The following is a 17816-nucleotide window of genomic DNA, read 5'->3' on the forward strand; positions in this document are numbered from 1 at the left end:
TTCTTGGTATCTCGTCCTCTCCATCACCCCTGCTCTCTTTGCTTCTCACTTGAAGAACCCTGAGGCAGACCAGGAAGAGGGTGACCGGTTTCCTTGCCCCTCGCTCAGGGGAGCCTCCTCTGGTCACTGCTGCCATCCCCACCCCTGCATCCCAGTTACTCACGCTCAGGGCACCCTTAAGGCAGCACTGATCCCAACTGTCATTACTTTCTGGTGGAATATTTATTTCATGTCTCTCTCCCAGAAGGCAGGGGCTCTAGCTTGTGTCTTTAGTGCCCAGCACATAGTGGCAGCTGGGGTTCATGAGGTCTTTAATAAATGTTAGTACACTAACAGACTTTCTGAATGGTGTCTTCACTGTGTGAACTGGAGAAGACGGGAGTCACGTGTGTAACTATTATCCCAATACCTATGTTTTGAGGGCAGTCAGCTCTCAGGAGAAAGCGTTCCAGGGAATGTCCTGAGCTGAACTGCCTTATTACATCTGTACTGTCCTTTGGTTCAGCACAAGGCAGTCCCCTTCTGTTCAACTTCAGTTTGACTGGAAAGACTTGAAGCCCGGAACCTCCTTTCCAGACTGGGGAAAAGTCACCATAAAGAGAGTTACTATTTACAGAACAACCTTGAAACAATCAGGTTCCAGGGGTCCTTGAGCATTCAGTGACAGGGGCCTGGGTTGTTGCCTTTCAGATTCTCCTGGCCTCTCCTTCTTGAACACAGAATGGCTCCTGCTTCATTAAACATCAAGTACTCATCCAAGCAGGGAGGGAGGGAGGACCCTCTCCGTCTCTTTTTATTATGAAATAAAACAATTCTCAGAAGAACCCAGCAGACTCTCTTACATCTCAGTGGCCAGAACTGAGAAGCTGGGAGCCAGTGTATTCATGTACCTAGCAGAGAATACCAGGGTTGCCAGGACTAGCTCGGATCCGTTCCTCCCTGGAGGCCACACACATTGCTACCCTGTTAGAAATTCAGCAACAGAAGAGGGGATCCTTGTTGAGCAGCAGTCAATGGGATCTGTCCAAACACCCTTCACTTTCCTGAAGTGAAAATGCAGAACTTAACAAGGGAAAAGAGAGCCCTTTCTTGGCTGAATCGTGGGCTTACCTCCTCGCCTCATTCCCTTACATTCCCTGTCAGGTATAAGATCATTTTAGGTTAAGGTCGCCCCATAGTAAGATTCCTAAGACTGTTCTCTGCCTGCCTGGTGACAGCTATGTTCCATTTTGCACGTACAGTGAACCTTTGCTCAGAACTCAAAATGTTATTCATTCTCCTTGGAAAGCTCTTTGCATTTGCAAATACCCAAGGTCACCCGTGGCCCTTCATGCAGCTAATGTTGCCGAGCTGTAGAATTATAAACAGCCTCGCTTAAGTTGCTGCTTGTGCTCTGTCTCATTTTGGATTTCTTTGTATCCAGTTATGTAAAATTGTGGTGCAAGTCGTATGACACAGGTATGCTGAAGTGGTTTTAAAAAGATAATAGAAAAAAAATATATAAAAAGATAATAGAAATGTGTAGGCAGATATGAATACACAAATCCGTGGGTGTTTAGAATGACTATGAAGGGTAGAATTTAGTAATATGCAAATAAGGTCAGGCTTGGAAAGCTATTAACCCTTCACCATCCAAAGAAGCTTGATTTCTAGCCCTCAGGCAAAACTTTGCCAGGGGTCCTCCCCTACTTCAGGAATGTCTCTCCTACCACCATCCATCACCCAATATCAACTACCTTTCCTGTCTATCCTAAATCCTTGAACATTGAGGCTGGAGACTCAGACTTGGCCTTCAAGTACTTTCCTCAGTATAAAAATTACACCTCTCTCCTCTACCAGCTCCCTACTTTAATTCAGCAGTCAAATGACTGAAACTCTACTCTTTGCGAGGCTGTTAAGCGCTGGTACAGAACATAAACAACAGCTGTTATCAAACATTTACTGGGAGGACAACAACATGTAAGACTTGCCTGACTTCACAGACACCCCCACAGTGAAGTTAATTAAAATAATTATCGTTTATGTATCACTGTTGAGTTTCCCCAAAAAATTCTCAATTAATTCTTCCGTAATTTTAATCCTGTGAAATGGGTAAAATATCTCCTAAACTGAGGTTTGGACAAGTTTAGTCACTTACTCATAGAGCCATTCAATAGTGGGCATCTCAACCCCCGTGATTTCAAATCTTGGCACTGTGGAGAGTAGGATGGAGAACACTGCTCATGTAAATGCAATGACAAAGCAGATGGGCTCAGAACTCCAATACAGCTGCAACAGAGAGAATTCAATCTGAATGGGTTTATTTCTGGGTTCTCAACTCTGTTCCACTGATCTCTGTGTCTTTTTATACCAATACTATATTGTTTTGATAATTATAGCTTTGTAGTATACTTTGACATCAGGGAGCATGATACCTCCAGCTTTGTCTTTCTCAAGACTGCTTTGCAATTTAGGATCTTTTGTGGTTCCGTATAAATTTTATAACTATTTGTTCTAATTCTGTGAAAATTGCCACTGGAATTTCGATAGGGATTGCACTGAATCTGTAGACTGCTTTGGGTAGTATGGACATTTTAACAATATTAATTCTTCCAATCCATGAGTATGGAATATCTTTCCATTTATTTGCATCTTCTTCAAGTTCGCTGATCAACATCTTACAGCTTTCAGTGTACAGGTCTTTCACCTCCTTGGCTGAATAAGTTTTGTTTTTTTTTTTAATGTGATTGTAAATGGGATTTTCTTAAATTTTCTTTATGATAGTTTGTTATTAGTGTAAAGACACTACAGATTCCTGTATATTGATTTTGCATCTTGAAACTTTACTGAATTCATTTATTAGTTCTAACAGTTTTTAATGGCGTCTTTAGCGTTTTCTATGTATAGTACCATGTCACCTGCAAACAATGAGTTTTACTTCTTACTTTCCAATTTGAATGTCTTTCTTTTTCCTACACATATATGGACAATTAATTTACGACAAAGGAGCCAATAACATACAATGGAGAAAGGACAGTTTTGTCAATAAATGGTGTTAGGATAACTGGACAGCCACAACATGCAAAAGAATGAAACTAGACCACTATCTTACACCATAGACAAAAACTGACTCAAAATGGATTAGTGACTTGAATGTAAGACCTGAAACCATAAGAATCCTAGAAGAAAACACAGGCAATAACCTTGACGTCAACGTTTTTGTGGATCTGACTGCAAAGGCAAGGGAGACAAAAGCAAAAATAAACAAATGGGACTACATCAAACTACAAAGCTTCTGCACAGCAAAAGACACCAAAACAGAAACGCAGAGATACAAACTACTATGTATATGAAGACATATTGTACAGTACAGGTAATTAGAGCTATTATTGTAATAACTTTTCTTTTGGCTGTGCCACACAGCATGTGGGATCTTAGTTCCCTGACCAGGGATCGAACCTGAGTCCCCTGCAGTGGGAACGTGGAGTCTTAACCACTGGACCACCAGGGAAGTCCCTGTAATAACGTTTAATGGAGTATAACCTATAAAAATATTGAATCACTATGCTGTACACTTAATATTGTAAATCAGCTATACTTAAAAACACACACACAGGGCTTCCCTGGTGGCACAGTGGTTGAGAGTCTGCCTGCCGATGCAGGGGACACGGGTTCGTGCCCCGGTCGGGGAAGATCCCACATGCCGCGGAGTGGCTGGGCCCGTGAGCCATGGCCGCTGAGCCTGCGTGTCCGGAGCCTGTGCTCCGCAACGGGAGAGGCCACAACAGTGAGAGGCCCGCGTACGGCAAAAAAAACAAACCAAAAAAAACATACACACATACAAAAAGGCAATCCACTGAATGGGAGGAGATATTTGCTAATCATATATCCAGTACGGGGCTAATATCCAAATGTATAAAGAACTCATACAACAAAAAATCCGATTAAAAAATGGGCAGGGGATCTGAATAAACATTTTTCCAAAGACATTCAGATGGCCAACAGGCACATGAAAAGATGTTCAGCATCAGTAATCATCAGGGAAATGCAAACCAATCACAATGCGATATCACCTCACACCTGTTAGAATGGCTATTATCAAAAAGATAAATAAATGTTGGTAAGGATGTGGAGAAAAAGGAACTCCTGTGCACTGGTGGGAATGTAAATTGATGCAGCCACTATGGAAACAGTATGGAGGTTCCTCAAAAAACAGTAGAACTGGGCTTCCCTGGTGGTGCAGTGGTTGGGAGTCTGCCTGCCAATGCAGGGGACACGGGTTCGAGTCCTGGTCCAGGAAGATCCCACATGCCGCCCGCACGCAGCAACGAAGACCCAACGCAGCCAAAAATAAAAAACGAAACAAAACAAAAAATCAGTGGAACTACCATATGACCCAGCTACTCGGCTTCTGGGTATTTATCTAAAGAAAACAAGAACACTAATTTGAAAAGACACATGCACCCTTATATTCATTGTAGCATTATTTACAATAGTCAAGATATGGAGGTGTCCACTGATGGATGAAGATGTGACATGTATAATAGAATACTACTCAGCTGTAAAAAAAAAAGTGAAATCTTGCCATTTGTGACATGGATGGACCTCAAGGGCATAATGCTAAGTGAAATGTCAGACAGAGAAAGACGAATTCCAAATAATTTCACTCATATATGGAATCTTATGAAACAAAACAAAAACTCATGGATACAGAGAACAAGACTAGTAGCTACCAGAGGGGAAGAAGGTTGGGAAGTAGGTGAAAAGGGTGAAGGGAGTCAAATGTATGCTGCTGGATGGTAACTGTATCTTTGGTGATCACTTTGTAGTGTACACAAAATGCTGATTTATAATGCTGTACACCTGAAACTTGTTAGAAATCTGAAGTGGGGGGTGGGTAATCAGGAAAAGCTGCAGGGAGAAACGACTGGTCCCTGAGCATATTTGATAGATGGAAACACAAGGGTAGAGAGATGTCGTATGTAGTTGAGGCAAGAGCACGAGCAGAAGCAGGAAGGCAGGAAGCGTACGGCAAGCAGTCTCAAAGGTGAGGATATAGTAGATGACCCAAAGGTTGGGGAGCAGACTGTGGATGGCAATGAACGCCCCAGTAAGGAATCACCTGGAGGCTATGGAACGCCACTCAACCGTTCTTGAGGCAGCCCCTAGTATATGCAAGTGCCAGAGCTAGGAGCATCTGAAGGACAGATGGTCTCTGCTCTCAAGGATCTTCGAACTTCACTTACTCATCTGCCACGAGCAATTAATCTGAACTCTTTCTCAGGAGCAAAAATCCAATCACATCTTCACTTGGGCTAAGCCATCACCTCATTCTGTAGACAGCAGAGAGCACCCCGTGGCATTTCTTTTCCAATCCAAATGATTTCCACAAACTGCACTCCTGCTAGGAAAGTTTTGAGAGGCTTCTCTGTGCCTTTCCCATGAGGGCCTTTGAGAGATGGCCCATCAGTTGCCCCTCACCACTCACCTTTGCTATTGAAAAAGAATCACAACACACAACCTTGGACTGCCTATTCACCTCTACACACTTTCCCCACCTCAGCAGGAACAGCTACACATGCTGCCTCACTGTTATTTATAACCAAGCAATTTGTCTAAGATTCTATGAAGGTTTCTTGCTTGAACAATACCAATGTTTTCCTTTAAGTGGGGCAGCGATGAATATGCTATAAACTCATACCTCAAATCAAATTCAGCTTAAAATTCTCTTGTGCTCAAAAAATAAGATGAACGTAACTTCTTACATTTTAGCGACGCTTACTGCTAAATGTTAGCCAGTGTTTATATTTAGAATCTTTCCCATCCTAGTGCAGAGAAAAATGCAAACCTACCCTGATGGGAGTACAGAAGATACAGGAAACTGCGGGGCTTTTTGGCCACAACGTTCAGAAGCAAATTTCAGTGTGATGTAGTTTATTCAGCCCTTTGGATCGGGTTCAACTGAAAATGAACAGGCCTTAAGAGATACCTGGCTAGATCAGAAGAGAGAGTTCAAGAAGCCACGCAGCCTCATTCCCAACCATGGTTCTTATTAACTTAAGAACAGGGTGAAAAGTTTTATAGTTAGAATATTTTTCTTCATTCTCATTGGTGTGAGAAAAGGGAATTGTACAGTAAGGGATTAATTTATAAATTCACACTTTGTGATGGTTACTCATTAAACGACCTGCATCTCAAGGCAGGCACGTAATCTTATCAGCAAACACACATTAGTCAAATCTCAAGGGTTTCAATTTAATTCACCTCTCCGCTAATAAAACCTTCCAAGCTCATCTGTGTAATAGCTGCACCAAATGGAGGTGCCCAAGAGGGAGTTGGAAATACACATCTAGAGCTTCAGAGAAAGTGAGCTCTGAAATTGAGTCTCAAGTGTATTAGAGATGGCTAGACATAAACTTAGTGGTTCTCAGATTAGAGCATGCATCTCCATCACCCAGAGAGCTTGTTGTTAAGTGCTGCCCACGCCCCCTCCCCGGAATTTCTGATTCAGTAGGTCTGCATTTTTAACAAGTTCCCAGATGCTGATGCTGCGAGCTGGGCAACTATACTTGAAGAACCACTGGCTTAGATCACCCAGAAAGAACTTAGGAGTGACAGATGTGGAACATTAAGGAAAATCCAGAATAAGGAGGACGAAGGAGTCGGACAGGCAGAGGAACCTGGCTAAAGTGTGACGGCAAAAAACAAAGGTGTTGGCTCTGACAAATACCAGGGAGATAAAGCCAAATTGGAAAGTCTCTGAATTTAATTAGCAGGTGTTTGGTAACCTCTAGGAGTAGTTTCGTTAGAGTGGTGTAGGCAGAAGCCATATATGCAGTGGGAGACTGGGAATTTAAGCTACAAAATGAGGAAGACAAACGAAAAGCTGCTTGCTTAATTTGCTGGCTTTCACTAGTCTGTAAGCTGAAGCCAAGGAAGCAGTACGTGGAAAGGGTCAAGCAAACAAGAGAAACCACGAAAAATCAGTGAAAACAAGAGCCCTGTAAACATCAACTTTCCCCTTTACTGTCCTTTTACACTCCTTGAAGCCTTACTTTGCCTTGATTTAAATAGGATTTCCGATTGTACTGCTCTTCCTAGATTGTAACTTCCTTAATGGTGTTTGCCCTCCAAATATCTCATGACTTACTGAATCTGACTTTGGGGCTGGAAGTGGTAGAAGATTAGGTCAGAAAAGTAGGTAGAGGGCAGATGATATAGGGCTTTGAATGTGCGAATAAAGGCACTTCAGTATTTGGAGGTCAGAAAGACAGTAAGGTCCAGCAAAGACTGCAGTGGAGGTAAAAGGAAACCAGGTTAAGTGTTCCAGAAGCCAAATTCAATAATGCAACATTTTCTCCCACCAGATTAGCAAAGACTCAATTATAATAATCAATGCTGGAGAGAGTGCCAAGACAATCATTTTCACTCACTCACGGAGTGCTAACTAGTACAACCCTTTAGGAAAACAATCGAAACGAACCAAGAATCTGGAAAACACATTTTAAACTCAGTATTGTGCATGTGAGAAAACCCATCTTTAAAAATCTATATATATATAAGAGCTATACGCATATTCACATAGCATTGCCATTGATAGTATTTTAGAAAACTGCTGCACCAATACACTAGATGGAAGCGTTCACATTTTCTGACTACCTGCCCTAAGAATAACTCTCCTTAGCCAGTCTTGTTTGCAGCCTTTCCTTTTCCCAATGTCCAGCCTCACCAGCCCTCCTGAACTACGATATCTTACACCACCATTTCCTTTTTGACAAATCACAATTATACTTCCTTTCACTTAGTCATAGTTAAACATGGAATCAGACTCAAAGCACGCAAGGGACCTCTAGGAATCATTCAGTCCAATCCCTACTTGCAGATGACACCCTCATTTTACAGAAGCAGCAACAGTCAGCAAGGTTAACATGACTGGCTGGAGAACGAACAAAGTAATGTTTGAGGTCTCTTTGATTTTTCCACGTGAAGGATTTAATAATCCCAATTACTCCTGAGCAAAACGATTGGTTAGCCCTCAAAATTCAAAATTCAAAAATTCAAAATTCAGAAAATAGTTTTATAAAGTACATAGGAAAATAAAACTGAACATAAAGTAGAAAATGTCTTAAACAAAACAAAAAGCAGTGCTTTTCTCATTAAAGAGCATTTACTGAGTGTATATTATGTGCCAGGCACCAGAAGTACAAAATATAAGGCAGAGTCCCTACCCTCAGGTCTAGTGAGGAAGGCAGGTTTTAAAAATTATAAACACTGTGAGAAGCAAACACACAAAACTGTGGGGGAATTTATTCCACCAACCCAAACCAGAAGTAATCTCTGATTCCAAGCACTTTCATTCCTCTCCTTAAAATGCTTTAATCAGGGACGGTTCACCTATGACTCAAGGTGAGTGAACGACAAGCAGAAATTCCATCAAACGAACAAAGCAAAGTGTAGGTATTTCAGGCAAAGGCAAGTGCGTGTGCAAAACTGGGGCAATGAAGAGCAGTTCCATAAACACAGTTTTCCTAATATCTAAAGCCATCACATAGGAAAACAGAAATAAAGAGAAAAACAATTTAGTAGGAATTAGACTAGTTACACGTACCTTGAAAAACTAAACCATGAGTTATAGAGACACACAGGTTAAGCAATATGCAGTAAAGCAGGAGGCTCAATAAACGTGATGCCTTGAAGCTGCTTTAACAGTTTACAGGAGAAATCAAAATGTGCCTAAAGGGGCAGGAATGAAGAAACGGCTATGAAAGATACTCATGAAATAGAATTTTAAAATATGCAAAGTGACTTCAACCTAGTGCATAAGTGGTAACTTAAGATGGAAAAACACAGGAACACAGATGCCAACTGATGCAATATATGAGGTTTTCCTTGTTTTCTGTGGTGGTGCTGCTAAACAATTTCTTTTGACCAAGAGAGTCATGTTTAAACATGACCCTCTACCACTAGATGTGAATCTTTGAGGGCAATTAATAACCACCATTTACTGAGTTAGGTTAGGAATCCAAGATTCAAAGCCAGGGTTTGCTGGATTCCAAGCCCTATTACCATCACACTTCACTAGATGAAACTGAAAGCCACTAACATTGGGTTTCAACCTATTCACAGCATTTACTAAAATTATAAACAGGTCTTGTCCTCAAGTCTAATAGTGGGGACAGAATACCAAGTGAGTAGCCAAGGTTTTCATTTTTTTAAAAATTAATTAATTTATGGCTGTGTTGGGTCTTTCTTGCTGCGCACGGGCTTTCTCTAGTTGCGGTGAGCAGGGGCTACTCTTCATTGCAGTGTGCCGGCTTCTCACTGCACTGGCTTCTCTTGTTGCGGAGCACAGGCTCTAAGTGTGTGGGCTTCAGTAGTTGTGGCGCACAGGCTTAGTTGCTCTGCGGCACGTGGGATCTTCCCGGACCAGGGCTCGAACCCGTGTCCCCTGCATTGGCAGGCGGATTCGTAACCACTGCGCCACCAGGGAAGCCCAAGGTTTTCATTTTAAATAAGCTTGCTACAGGTATTATCACAGAATACTGAAGGCAGGGCGATGAGATATGATCAATTCCCTATTGGATGTTTACCACATCCTATTAAAAATATCCAGGAAGTAACAAAACCTAAAATGGTGTTCCAACTAGACAAAGTAGCTTTAAAATATTCCTATCAATATGAAGCAATATAGAACTGATGACTAAAATCCGATTATGCAGCCAGACTGCCTGGGTTTGAGTCTTTGCCAACACCATGCACCTGTAACCTCAGGCAAGTTACTTGTGCCTCAGCTTCCTTTCATGTAAAATGAGCAAAACAAAACTTATTCCAAGTTTTTTACGAGTACGTTACGTAAAGTGCTTAGAATGCCATGTAACATATTCGATGCTATATAAACACTTAACCGGTTTAAATAAAAAAGGTATTCCAGTTTTTAACACTTTTCTGAGCCCTGCTGCACGAAAGGTCTGAACAACTCAGAACATGTAACTCACAAAGGACCAGGAAGGGGCTTTAAACCATGTCTATTTAAATAGTAGGCTTCAAAGGTAAGTTCTTGATCCTCAAAACACAGCTACTTAATTTATGATGCAAGTATGAGCATCAACTTTTCCTGAGCTTAATTATAACAGATAACTTTCATTCATTTTAAATCTTTTGTTCATAGGAATTGAGACTATTTTCAAACTAGTACAAATATTTTATAAGTAATAGCTAGCAGTTTATTAACCAATGGAGTATACTGTACAACAAACTACCTCACATCTTTCAGGAATAAAAACCACTAAATTTGAAAAGTAAAAAGATGTCACCCACTGAATTCAGACACAAAATGTGCTTTAAATATTTGTTTGGGGAAGGGGGTAACACACTTCTACTCAATTAAGAGAAACATTTACACAGTCCAGGTCTTTTATTTTCTTTACACCCATCATGCCATGAATTCATAGGGAATGGGCTCCAACAGTTCAGGCTCCTTTCCATTGGTTCTCACGAAGTGTGCTTCTCTGGGTGGAGCGGGCTATTAAAAAAAGGCGAGGGAATAATTATGAAAAGTACTGTAACTCAATTTCAAAGTGCTCCCAGAACTAATAATGTACGTAATACCAAGAAACCCTGCCAAGCACTCACCTGGCGCTTCAGTTGAACCCAAGTCCCTTTCTCTTTGGCTTCCTTCTTTTTCTGATCGTTTTCCTTCACCCGCTTCAGGAAGCTGTCCCGGCTCTTAGAGTGCTTAATATGCTCGATACGCACATTAATTCTCTTGGCAAGAATCTTGCCCCTGGAGAGAAAAGAAACTCTTAAGTGCATCAAAAACGCAGCTAAAATTCAGAGAATTCTTTCGACAGTTTCATTTATTAATTAAACCATGAATTTTTTTTTTTTTACCCACAGATACGATAAATCAACAAGGTGATGGCAAATTTATAATCATTTATTAAATCTTACTGAATAGGGCCTTGAGGCAAACATCCCCACATTTTTGTTTGTTTCTTTTTTGCGGTACGCGGGCCTCTCACCGCTGCGGCCTCTCCCGCTGCGGAGCGCAGGCTCCGGACGCGCAAGCCCAGTGGCCACAGCCCACGGGCCCAGCCGCTCCGCGGCACGTGGGATCCTCCAGGGCCGGGGCATGAACCCACGACCCCTGCATTGGCAGGCGGACTCCCAACCACTGCGCCACCAGGGAAGCCCAAACATCCCCACTTTTAAGCTCTCTTCTGATGAGGTGACAGACTCTGAAATACCAAATAATTTAAGCGAAACCAGACCGCTAATAAAATTTACAACTTAATAAACTTTTTACACTGTGAAAACCAGAACGGCTTAGCTAACAAACCTCACAAGACTTTCCAGTAAGTTTATTACAATTTGTTTCCTCTGACAGGTTACAAGACAAACACCCAGTTTGCTTGAGTTTTAAGAGGGTATTTCCTTTGCCCCACTTGAATGACCAATAAAGACATAAGTCCAACTGGCAAAGTGAAAGGGGGGTGTGAGGGAGTACTGAGTAGGCACAAAGAACTATGACATTACTTACTTAACTTGTTTGTTTACAATGATGCCAACAGCATGCTGGGTAACATTGTAGACTCTCCCAGTTTTGCCATGGTAACATTTGTGGGGCATTCCTTTTTGAACAGTGCCCATTCCCTGTTAAGAAAGGAGATAAATGTTATGCCAGCAATTTCCCCCTCCATTTAAATCCAAAGTAACTAAAATATTCCAAGATTTTTTTTTCTTTAGATGGCAACTCAAGAGCTTTCAGAGCCGGTGAAATGTCATTTTCACGTTGCTTTTAGCAATCAAAAAGACAATCATCATTAAGCTCTAGAGTGCCAGGACACGTTTAAATACAAATCCACAGGATTTCCCCCCCTTAATTTTTCCACTAGCTGTTAAAAACAAGTAAGAGAAAATTCTTAGACTCAAGAATAGCACTTTCAAAACTCTTGTTTATTAAAGTAAAATTAAAATAGCCATTCTAGGGACTTCCCTGGTGGCGCAGTGGTTACGAATCCGCCTGCCAATGCAGGGGACATGGGTTCAAGCCCTGGTCCGGGAAGATCCCACATGCCACAGAGCAACTAAGCCCATGCGCCACAACTACTGAAGCCTGCCCACCTAGAGCCCAAGCTCTGCAACGAGAAGCCACTGCAATAAGAAGCCTGCGCACTGCAATGAAGACTTGACAACAGACCCAATGCAGCCAAAAAAAAAAAATTTATTACAAAAATAAAAATGTAACATAAAATAGCTACTCTATACTCTCACGAGCTTTTTCAGGAAATGGATTTTCCCCCGATTATGAAGATAAAAAGATGCAATACACCCTATTCAGATTTTAATATTAAACACAACTTTTCTAACTTCTAATGTTACTCTGCAGTTATTTCCCCAATTTTATAATTTACCTTGATATCTACAATATCACCTTTCTTGTAGATTCGCATGTATGTGGCCAAAGGAACAACTCCTGCAAAAAAACCAAAACCCCAATACAGTCAGTATTAAGATTAAAAAGTCAAGAGTAAGAGAAATATATAAGCTTACTAGCTTTCAACACACACTACTTTTTGGCAGTTACGTGTACTTTAAAATCTTGCTAGTCGACAATTTAAGAACCACTATATAAAATTCATGCTTTTTATTTATTACAAATAAGTTAGGTAGATGCTAATTAATGCCATTTATTAAGAACATCTTATATGAACGACAACACATAGGTAATAAAACACAAATGTATGCCACGCCTGCTCCCAAGGAGGGTGGAGCTACTCACCATGTTTTCTAAAAGGCCTAGAGAACATGTAGCGGGTGCCCCTCCTCTTTCCCTTTGTGTTGGTCATTTTGGCGAATTACTGAAACCAGAAAGTATCAGAGTCAAATACAACTGCAAAATTGACATTTGCCCCTTTAACCAAAACATGTGTAATTACAAATGCACTAAGTTCAGTAGCAACACGAGAATTAGGCAACTATCTAAAAAGCTGGTTCACGAATCAACAGATCTTATAATGGTAAGAAACAGTAATTTTACCAAGATTTCTGCCCAAACTGCCTAAAACTCCTAAGAAGCAGAACTGGATTTTAGAACCCAAACCAGTATTTTCCCTATTAGAATGTAACAACACGACAGGACTTCTGCCAAACTACATCTGTAGAACCCAGCTTAGACTGCCAAGAACACTGGAATTACCAACTAGAAGGCAGTTTATTGTTGCAAAGCACGACAAAACTCAGTCTTGCATTTATACATAATGGATTAAACCCCTTTTCTTATCAACCTACGGATTTCTCTAATACCGCACCTATTAACTGTCAAAAATCTCTAACTTACTTCATAAATCTAATTACTCAGTTGTTTACCAGAAAATGTGAGGTAGAAGGCTTTATAATCACTGACCTGATTTTGACATAGGTTTTGCCACTTACCTGCTGCGAGACCAACATTTAAACCCTGATCCTCATATGTAAAACAGTCTTAATACTTTTATAATCAACTAAGGTAATGTCTACAAAACATTGAGCAATTCCTAGCACATGCAAAGCGCTTACTAGTAAACAGTACTTTATCGTTGCCTAAGAACTCACCTATAGACTACTGAGTTGAACCTTTCACTTTGTTTCCCAAAAGGTCAAAATAATGGTTTTAATTGCCTCAGATCATCCAAGGGCAGAACTACCATTGCTGACTACTCCTACCACAAGGCAAAATACACCAAAGACCAGCTTAGGTTGTTGACAACGTTCTAATATAAGTCAACCTCTCAATTTATTACATCTTAACCGTAAAGAAAAGTGACTCCTAAGTACCTTTTTCATATAACCTGTGTGGCAAGGAGACCGAACAACCCATCAAAGCCAAATCACTGTTACAACGAATGCACACTTCACTTTAAATGGTGAGAAAAATCTATCAAGTACAAGTACTGTTTTAATTCTCATGGCTACATTTGCATTAAGTTCATGTAAACTCCCCTTAAGTTCATAAACAAGGAGATATGCTCTGCAGGTCAACTCACTTCATGGAGATGCAAAGTGACAGAATCAGTAATATAAGTCCTTTCGTTTTTTTTTTTTTAATAAATTTATTTTTTAAATTTTTGGCCATGTTGGGTCTTCGTCGTCGTGCACCGGCTCTAATTGCAGCGAGTGGGGGCTTTTCTCATTGCGGAGCACGGGCTCTAGGTGCGCGGGATTCAGTAGTTGCGGCTCGTGGGTTCTAGAGCGCAGGCTCAGCAGTTGTGGCACACGGGCTCAGTAGTTGTGGCTCGTAGGCTCTAGAGGGCAGGCTCAGTAGTTGTGGTGCATGGGTTTGCTTGCTCTGCGGCATGTAGGATCTTCCCGGACCAGAGCTCCAACCCGTGTCGCCTGCACTGGCAAGCGGATTCTTAACCACTGCACCACCAGGGAAGCCCTGGAAGTCCTTTCTGACTCCAGAGCCCACGCTCCTTCCACTAGACCCATTTTTCCAAGTTCGAAATCCATCAGGACCCAATACACATATAATCGAGTGAGTTTTTAAAAACAATACGTAACGTCCCAAGCAATGAAGATTTAAAGTCTATAATACTACCAAAAATGGGACCCATTACAGGGGCGCAACCCGCTGTTTCCTCAACTCTGGCAGCTGGCTGCTACAAACTAGACACAGATGCAAAACTAAGACTAAGGGGTTATTCAGTTAACTTTCCCCCTAAACGCCTAAATCAGACACAGCTATTCAGGAATCCCTTCGCTTAACACTTGCTGCCCTGGCATGAACAAAACAATACCCGTGGCAAACAAAGTATTTTCCCTTTTTCCAATTGCGGTCCCGGGCTAGAATTAACAGAACCGGAAATCTCCCACGTCAACGACGAATGGGCTGGGCTTCTTCACCCAGGGCGACTCAGGGGCACCTCTGCAGTTCTCCGACCACGACCCCCGACTTTCTCACACACACACCCAGGTCTCAAGAGAGATTAAAACCGGCGCCTGGTTCTCAACTCGCTCCTACTGCCCCTACCCCAGGGCATTACAGTTTAGGTCCTACAACAGGGGTTACGATGCCACACTGAAGGCGTTGGAAAAAGCAAGCGGCCACGCGGCGCCAGAGCCGATCCGAGAAAGCCCAGGAGAGGCGGGCTGAAGCCGTGGGGGCGCTGGAAGGACGAATTCCTTTCCCGATGGACCAGAATCGCCTCACCCCGGTGCCTCGGCCTCGTTTTTCCAGAGCCTGTCCCCCCAACAAACCCACGGCATCGCAACCTGGTCCCCGGCCCCGTGCCCGCCGCGCCGAGTCTGGACGGACACAGTTCCACCGCCCAGGCCAGCGGGCCCCAGACTGGCTAGATGATCTCCCTAGGGCTCCAATGCACGGCCTCAGCGGCCACAGGGCTGGGACTCACGCCTGAGAAACAGGGGAAGGGACACGAAGCTCCGGGAGCCACGCGCGTACTGCACCTGGAAGATGGCGGTTCCGGCCGAAAAGAAGGAGGCGGTGCCGCGCGCGCGCCTTACAAGGGCCTACGGGCTGCCCGCGGCGCTGCCTGAGAAAACGCCGGCCGACAGCCACTCTTCCCTGGGTAAGGGTGTCGTCTCTGAGAACCAGAAGAACCTGTGAGGATATTTTCCTTTCTTGCGAAAAAGAGGTAACCGACCGACACAAGCTAACACTTGGATCTTGCCAGACAGCCCGGAAAGGGGCCTTCAAGGGCGTCAAACAGGCGCAGACGTCGCGAGCGTGATGACGTCAGCCCTTGCGTCAGACACCACGCGCGAAATGGGCGTGTGCCTGCGTCCTCGGGCGTTGGAGCCGTCTGGTCTTACGTTGTCTGAGCTCTTTTCTGTGCTCCGAACTGCAGTTTGTGGGAATGGTCACGTGGACACAAAAGCAAAATTATGGTGAAGAAAGCATGTTGTACGGTTTATGTCTTTCAAACGTTTTTCCCCTCAATGCGTCTAAACACTACGCATTTGCTGGTAGGTACGTACCCCTCTTAACCACTTTGCGAAGCTATTTGGCAAAATCTAGTGAAACCGAAAATATGCAAATACCAAATTCCAGCATTCCGCTCCTGACTGCTTATCTTATGGGAACTTTGCTATGTAGACAAGGATATCCACAACAGCACTAGGAATAGAAGCAAAAAGTTGGAAACGTCCACCAATAAGAGCATAAACCCATTATGGGGTATTCATACGGTGGAATATTATATGCCAGTAAGTCAAGACTGAGCCCGCAAATGTGATGAAGCAAAAAGAGGGACATGTGGAACATACATAATAGGACAATTTATACACGTACAATTTTGAAACATGCAAAACAATACTATATATTGCTTAGGCATATATGCATATGTAGTGAAAGTAGTCAAATACAAGGGGACGAAAATCAAATTTAGAAAAGTGGTCTTGTCTGGTAGGAAGGGGACTGTAAAGAAAGGGGTATACAGGAGGCTTTAACTATTTTGACTAATTTTAAGCTGGTTATTGAATACATGGGAGGTGATTGTTTATTCATCATTATACTTTTTTTTTTTTTTTTTTTTTTTTTTTTTTTTTTGCGGTATGCAGGCCTATCACTGTTGTGGCCTCTCCCATTGCAGAGCACAGGCTCCGGATGCGCAGGCTCAGCAGCCATGGCTCACGGGCCTAGCTGCTCCGTGGCATGTGGGATCTTCCCGGACCGGGTCACGAACCCATGTACCCTGCATTGGCAGGCGGACTCTCAACCACAGCGCCACCAGGGAAGCCCCATCACTATACTTTTTAATAAATATTTTCTAAATATTTTGAATCAATATTAATAAATATTAATAGTTTTTAAAGGGTAGTTTTAGATTTAGCAAAAAAAATTTTTTAGAAAAATGGTACAGCGAATTCCCATATACTTGGCACCCAGTTTACCCTATTGTGAACATCTTAACATCAGTATGCTACAGTTTCAATTAGTGACACAATATTGTACATTTTAAAAAATTAATTAATTAATTTTTGTCTGTGTTGAGTCTTCATTGCTGCACATGGGCTTTCTGTAGTTGCGGCGAGTGGGGACTACTCTTCGTTGTGGTGCTTGGGCTTTTCATTGCGGCAGCTTTTGTTGCAGAGCACAGGCTGTAGGCATGCGGGCTTCAGTAGTTGCAGCACACGGGTTCAGTAGTTGTGGCTCATGGGCTCTGCAGTGCAGGCTCAGTAGTCATGGCGCACAGGCTTAGTTGCTCCGTGGCATGTGGGATCTTCCTGGACCAGGCTCGAACCAGTATCCCCTGCATTGGCAGGAGGATTCTTAACCACTGTGCCACCAGGGAAATCCCATTTGGATGATTTTTGACTAAGGTAAACATATAGCCTTGGAACCAATATCCCCAATCAAGATCCAGAATATTGCCATTCCCATTAACAATTCCCCGTGCTTTGTCCCAGCTGATCCCCTCCCCAACTAGAACAATCCAACATTCTGATTTCTATAACCATAGATTAGTTTCGCCTATTCTTAAATTTCATATAAATGGTACTGTACTGTATGTACACTTTTTGTCTGGCTCTTTTTTTTTCAGCTTAGTGTTTTTAAGATTCAATCATGTTGTTGCTTGTACCAGTAGTTTATTTTATTTTTTATTGATAAGTAGTATTCTACTATATGAATTTACCACAATTTATTTATACATTCTCGTCTTGATGGAAATTTGTTTTTTTCCTCTCAGTTTTATGCTACTATGAAAAAAGCTGCCATAAATATTTTTGTGAATATGTTTTCTGTTCTTCTGGGTGATACCTAGAGCATTGCTTGATCATAAGGTATCTCTAACTTCATAGAAAATTGCCAAATGGTTTTCCAAAGTGAACCTCTA

General features: G+C 42.2%; 1 protein-coding gene and 2 non-coding genes across 4 annotated transcripts; all 3 read right to left on the reverse strand.

Annotated features, from left to right (window-relative positions):
* Window positions 1-10300: 10300 nt before the first annotated feature.
* Window positions 10301-15477, reverse strand: RPL21 (ribosomal protein L21). Of its 2 annotated transcripts, none has more exons than XM_024755590.1 (6): window positions 15427-15477; window positions 12761-12839; window positions 12393-12454; window positions 11519-11631; window positions 10612-10762; window positions 10301-10501 (listed from the first exon to the last, which is right to left on the reverse strand). In XM_024755590.1, the coding sequence occupies exons 2-6, from the start codon at window positions 12825-12827 to the stop codon at window positions 10412-10414; spliced, it is 483 nt and encodes a 160-aa protein (XP_024611358.1). In that variant the 5' UTR covers window positions 12828-12839; window positions 15427-15477; the 3' UTR covers window positions 10301-10411. The 2 variants fall into 2 exon arrangements, with proteins under 2 accessions (XP_024611358.1, XP_024611359.1); XM_024755591.1 differs by having other exon boundaries at window positions 15372-15456.
* On the reverse strand, window positions 11348-11474 carry LOC112406714 (small nucleolar RNA SNORA27). Its single transcript, XR_003004613.1, has one exon. It is a non-coding gene; the product is annotated as a small nucleolar RNA SNORA27 (small nucleolar RNA).
* On the reverse strand, window positions 11738-11808 carry LOC112406709 (small nucleolar RNA SNORD102). Its single transcript, XR_003004608.1, has one exon. It is a non-coding gene; the product is annotated as a small nucleolar RNA SNORD102 (small nucleolar RNA).
* Window positions 15478-17816: the final 2339 nt, after the last annotated feature.

The sequence above is a fragment of the Neophocaena asiaeorientalis genome, unplaced genomic scaffold (genome assembly GCF_003031525.2).
Source record: "Neophocaena asiaeorientalis asiaeorientalis breed wild unplaced genomic scaffold, Neophocaena_asiaeorientalis_V1.1 scaffold59, whole genome shotgun sequence".
In the NCBI taxonomy this organism is placed as follows: domain Eukaryota; kingdom Metazoa; phylum Chordata; class Mammalia; order Artiodactyla; family Phocoenidae; genus Neophocaena; species Neophocaena asiaeorientalis.

Bases quoted from the DNA above. Each gene is read 5' to 3' on its own strand.
- RPL21 (XM_024755590.1), bottom strand. From the start codon at position 12,827: ATGACCAACACAAAGGGAAAGAGGAGGGGCACCCGCTACATGTTCTCT. The intron at 12,455-12,760 runs GTGAGTAGCTCC...GTTTTTTTGCAG, and splicing joins TAGGCCTTTTAGAAAACATG to GAGTTGTTCCTTTGGCCACA. The intron at 11,632-12,392 runs GTAAATTATAAA...CTTTCTTAACAG, and splicing joins GTGATATTGTAGATATCAAG to GGAATGGGCACTGTTCAAAA.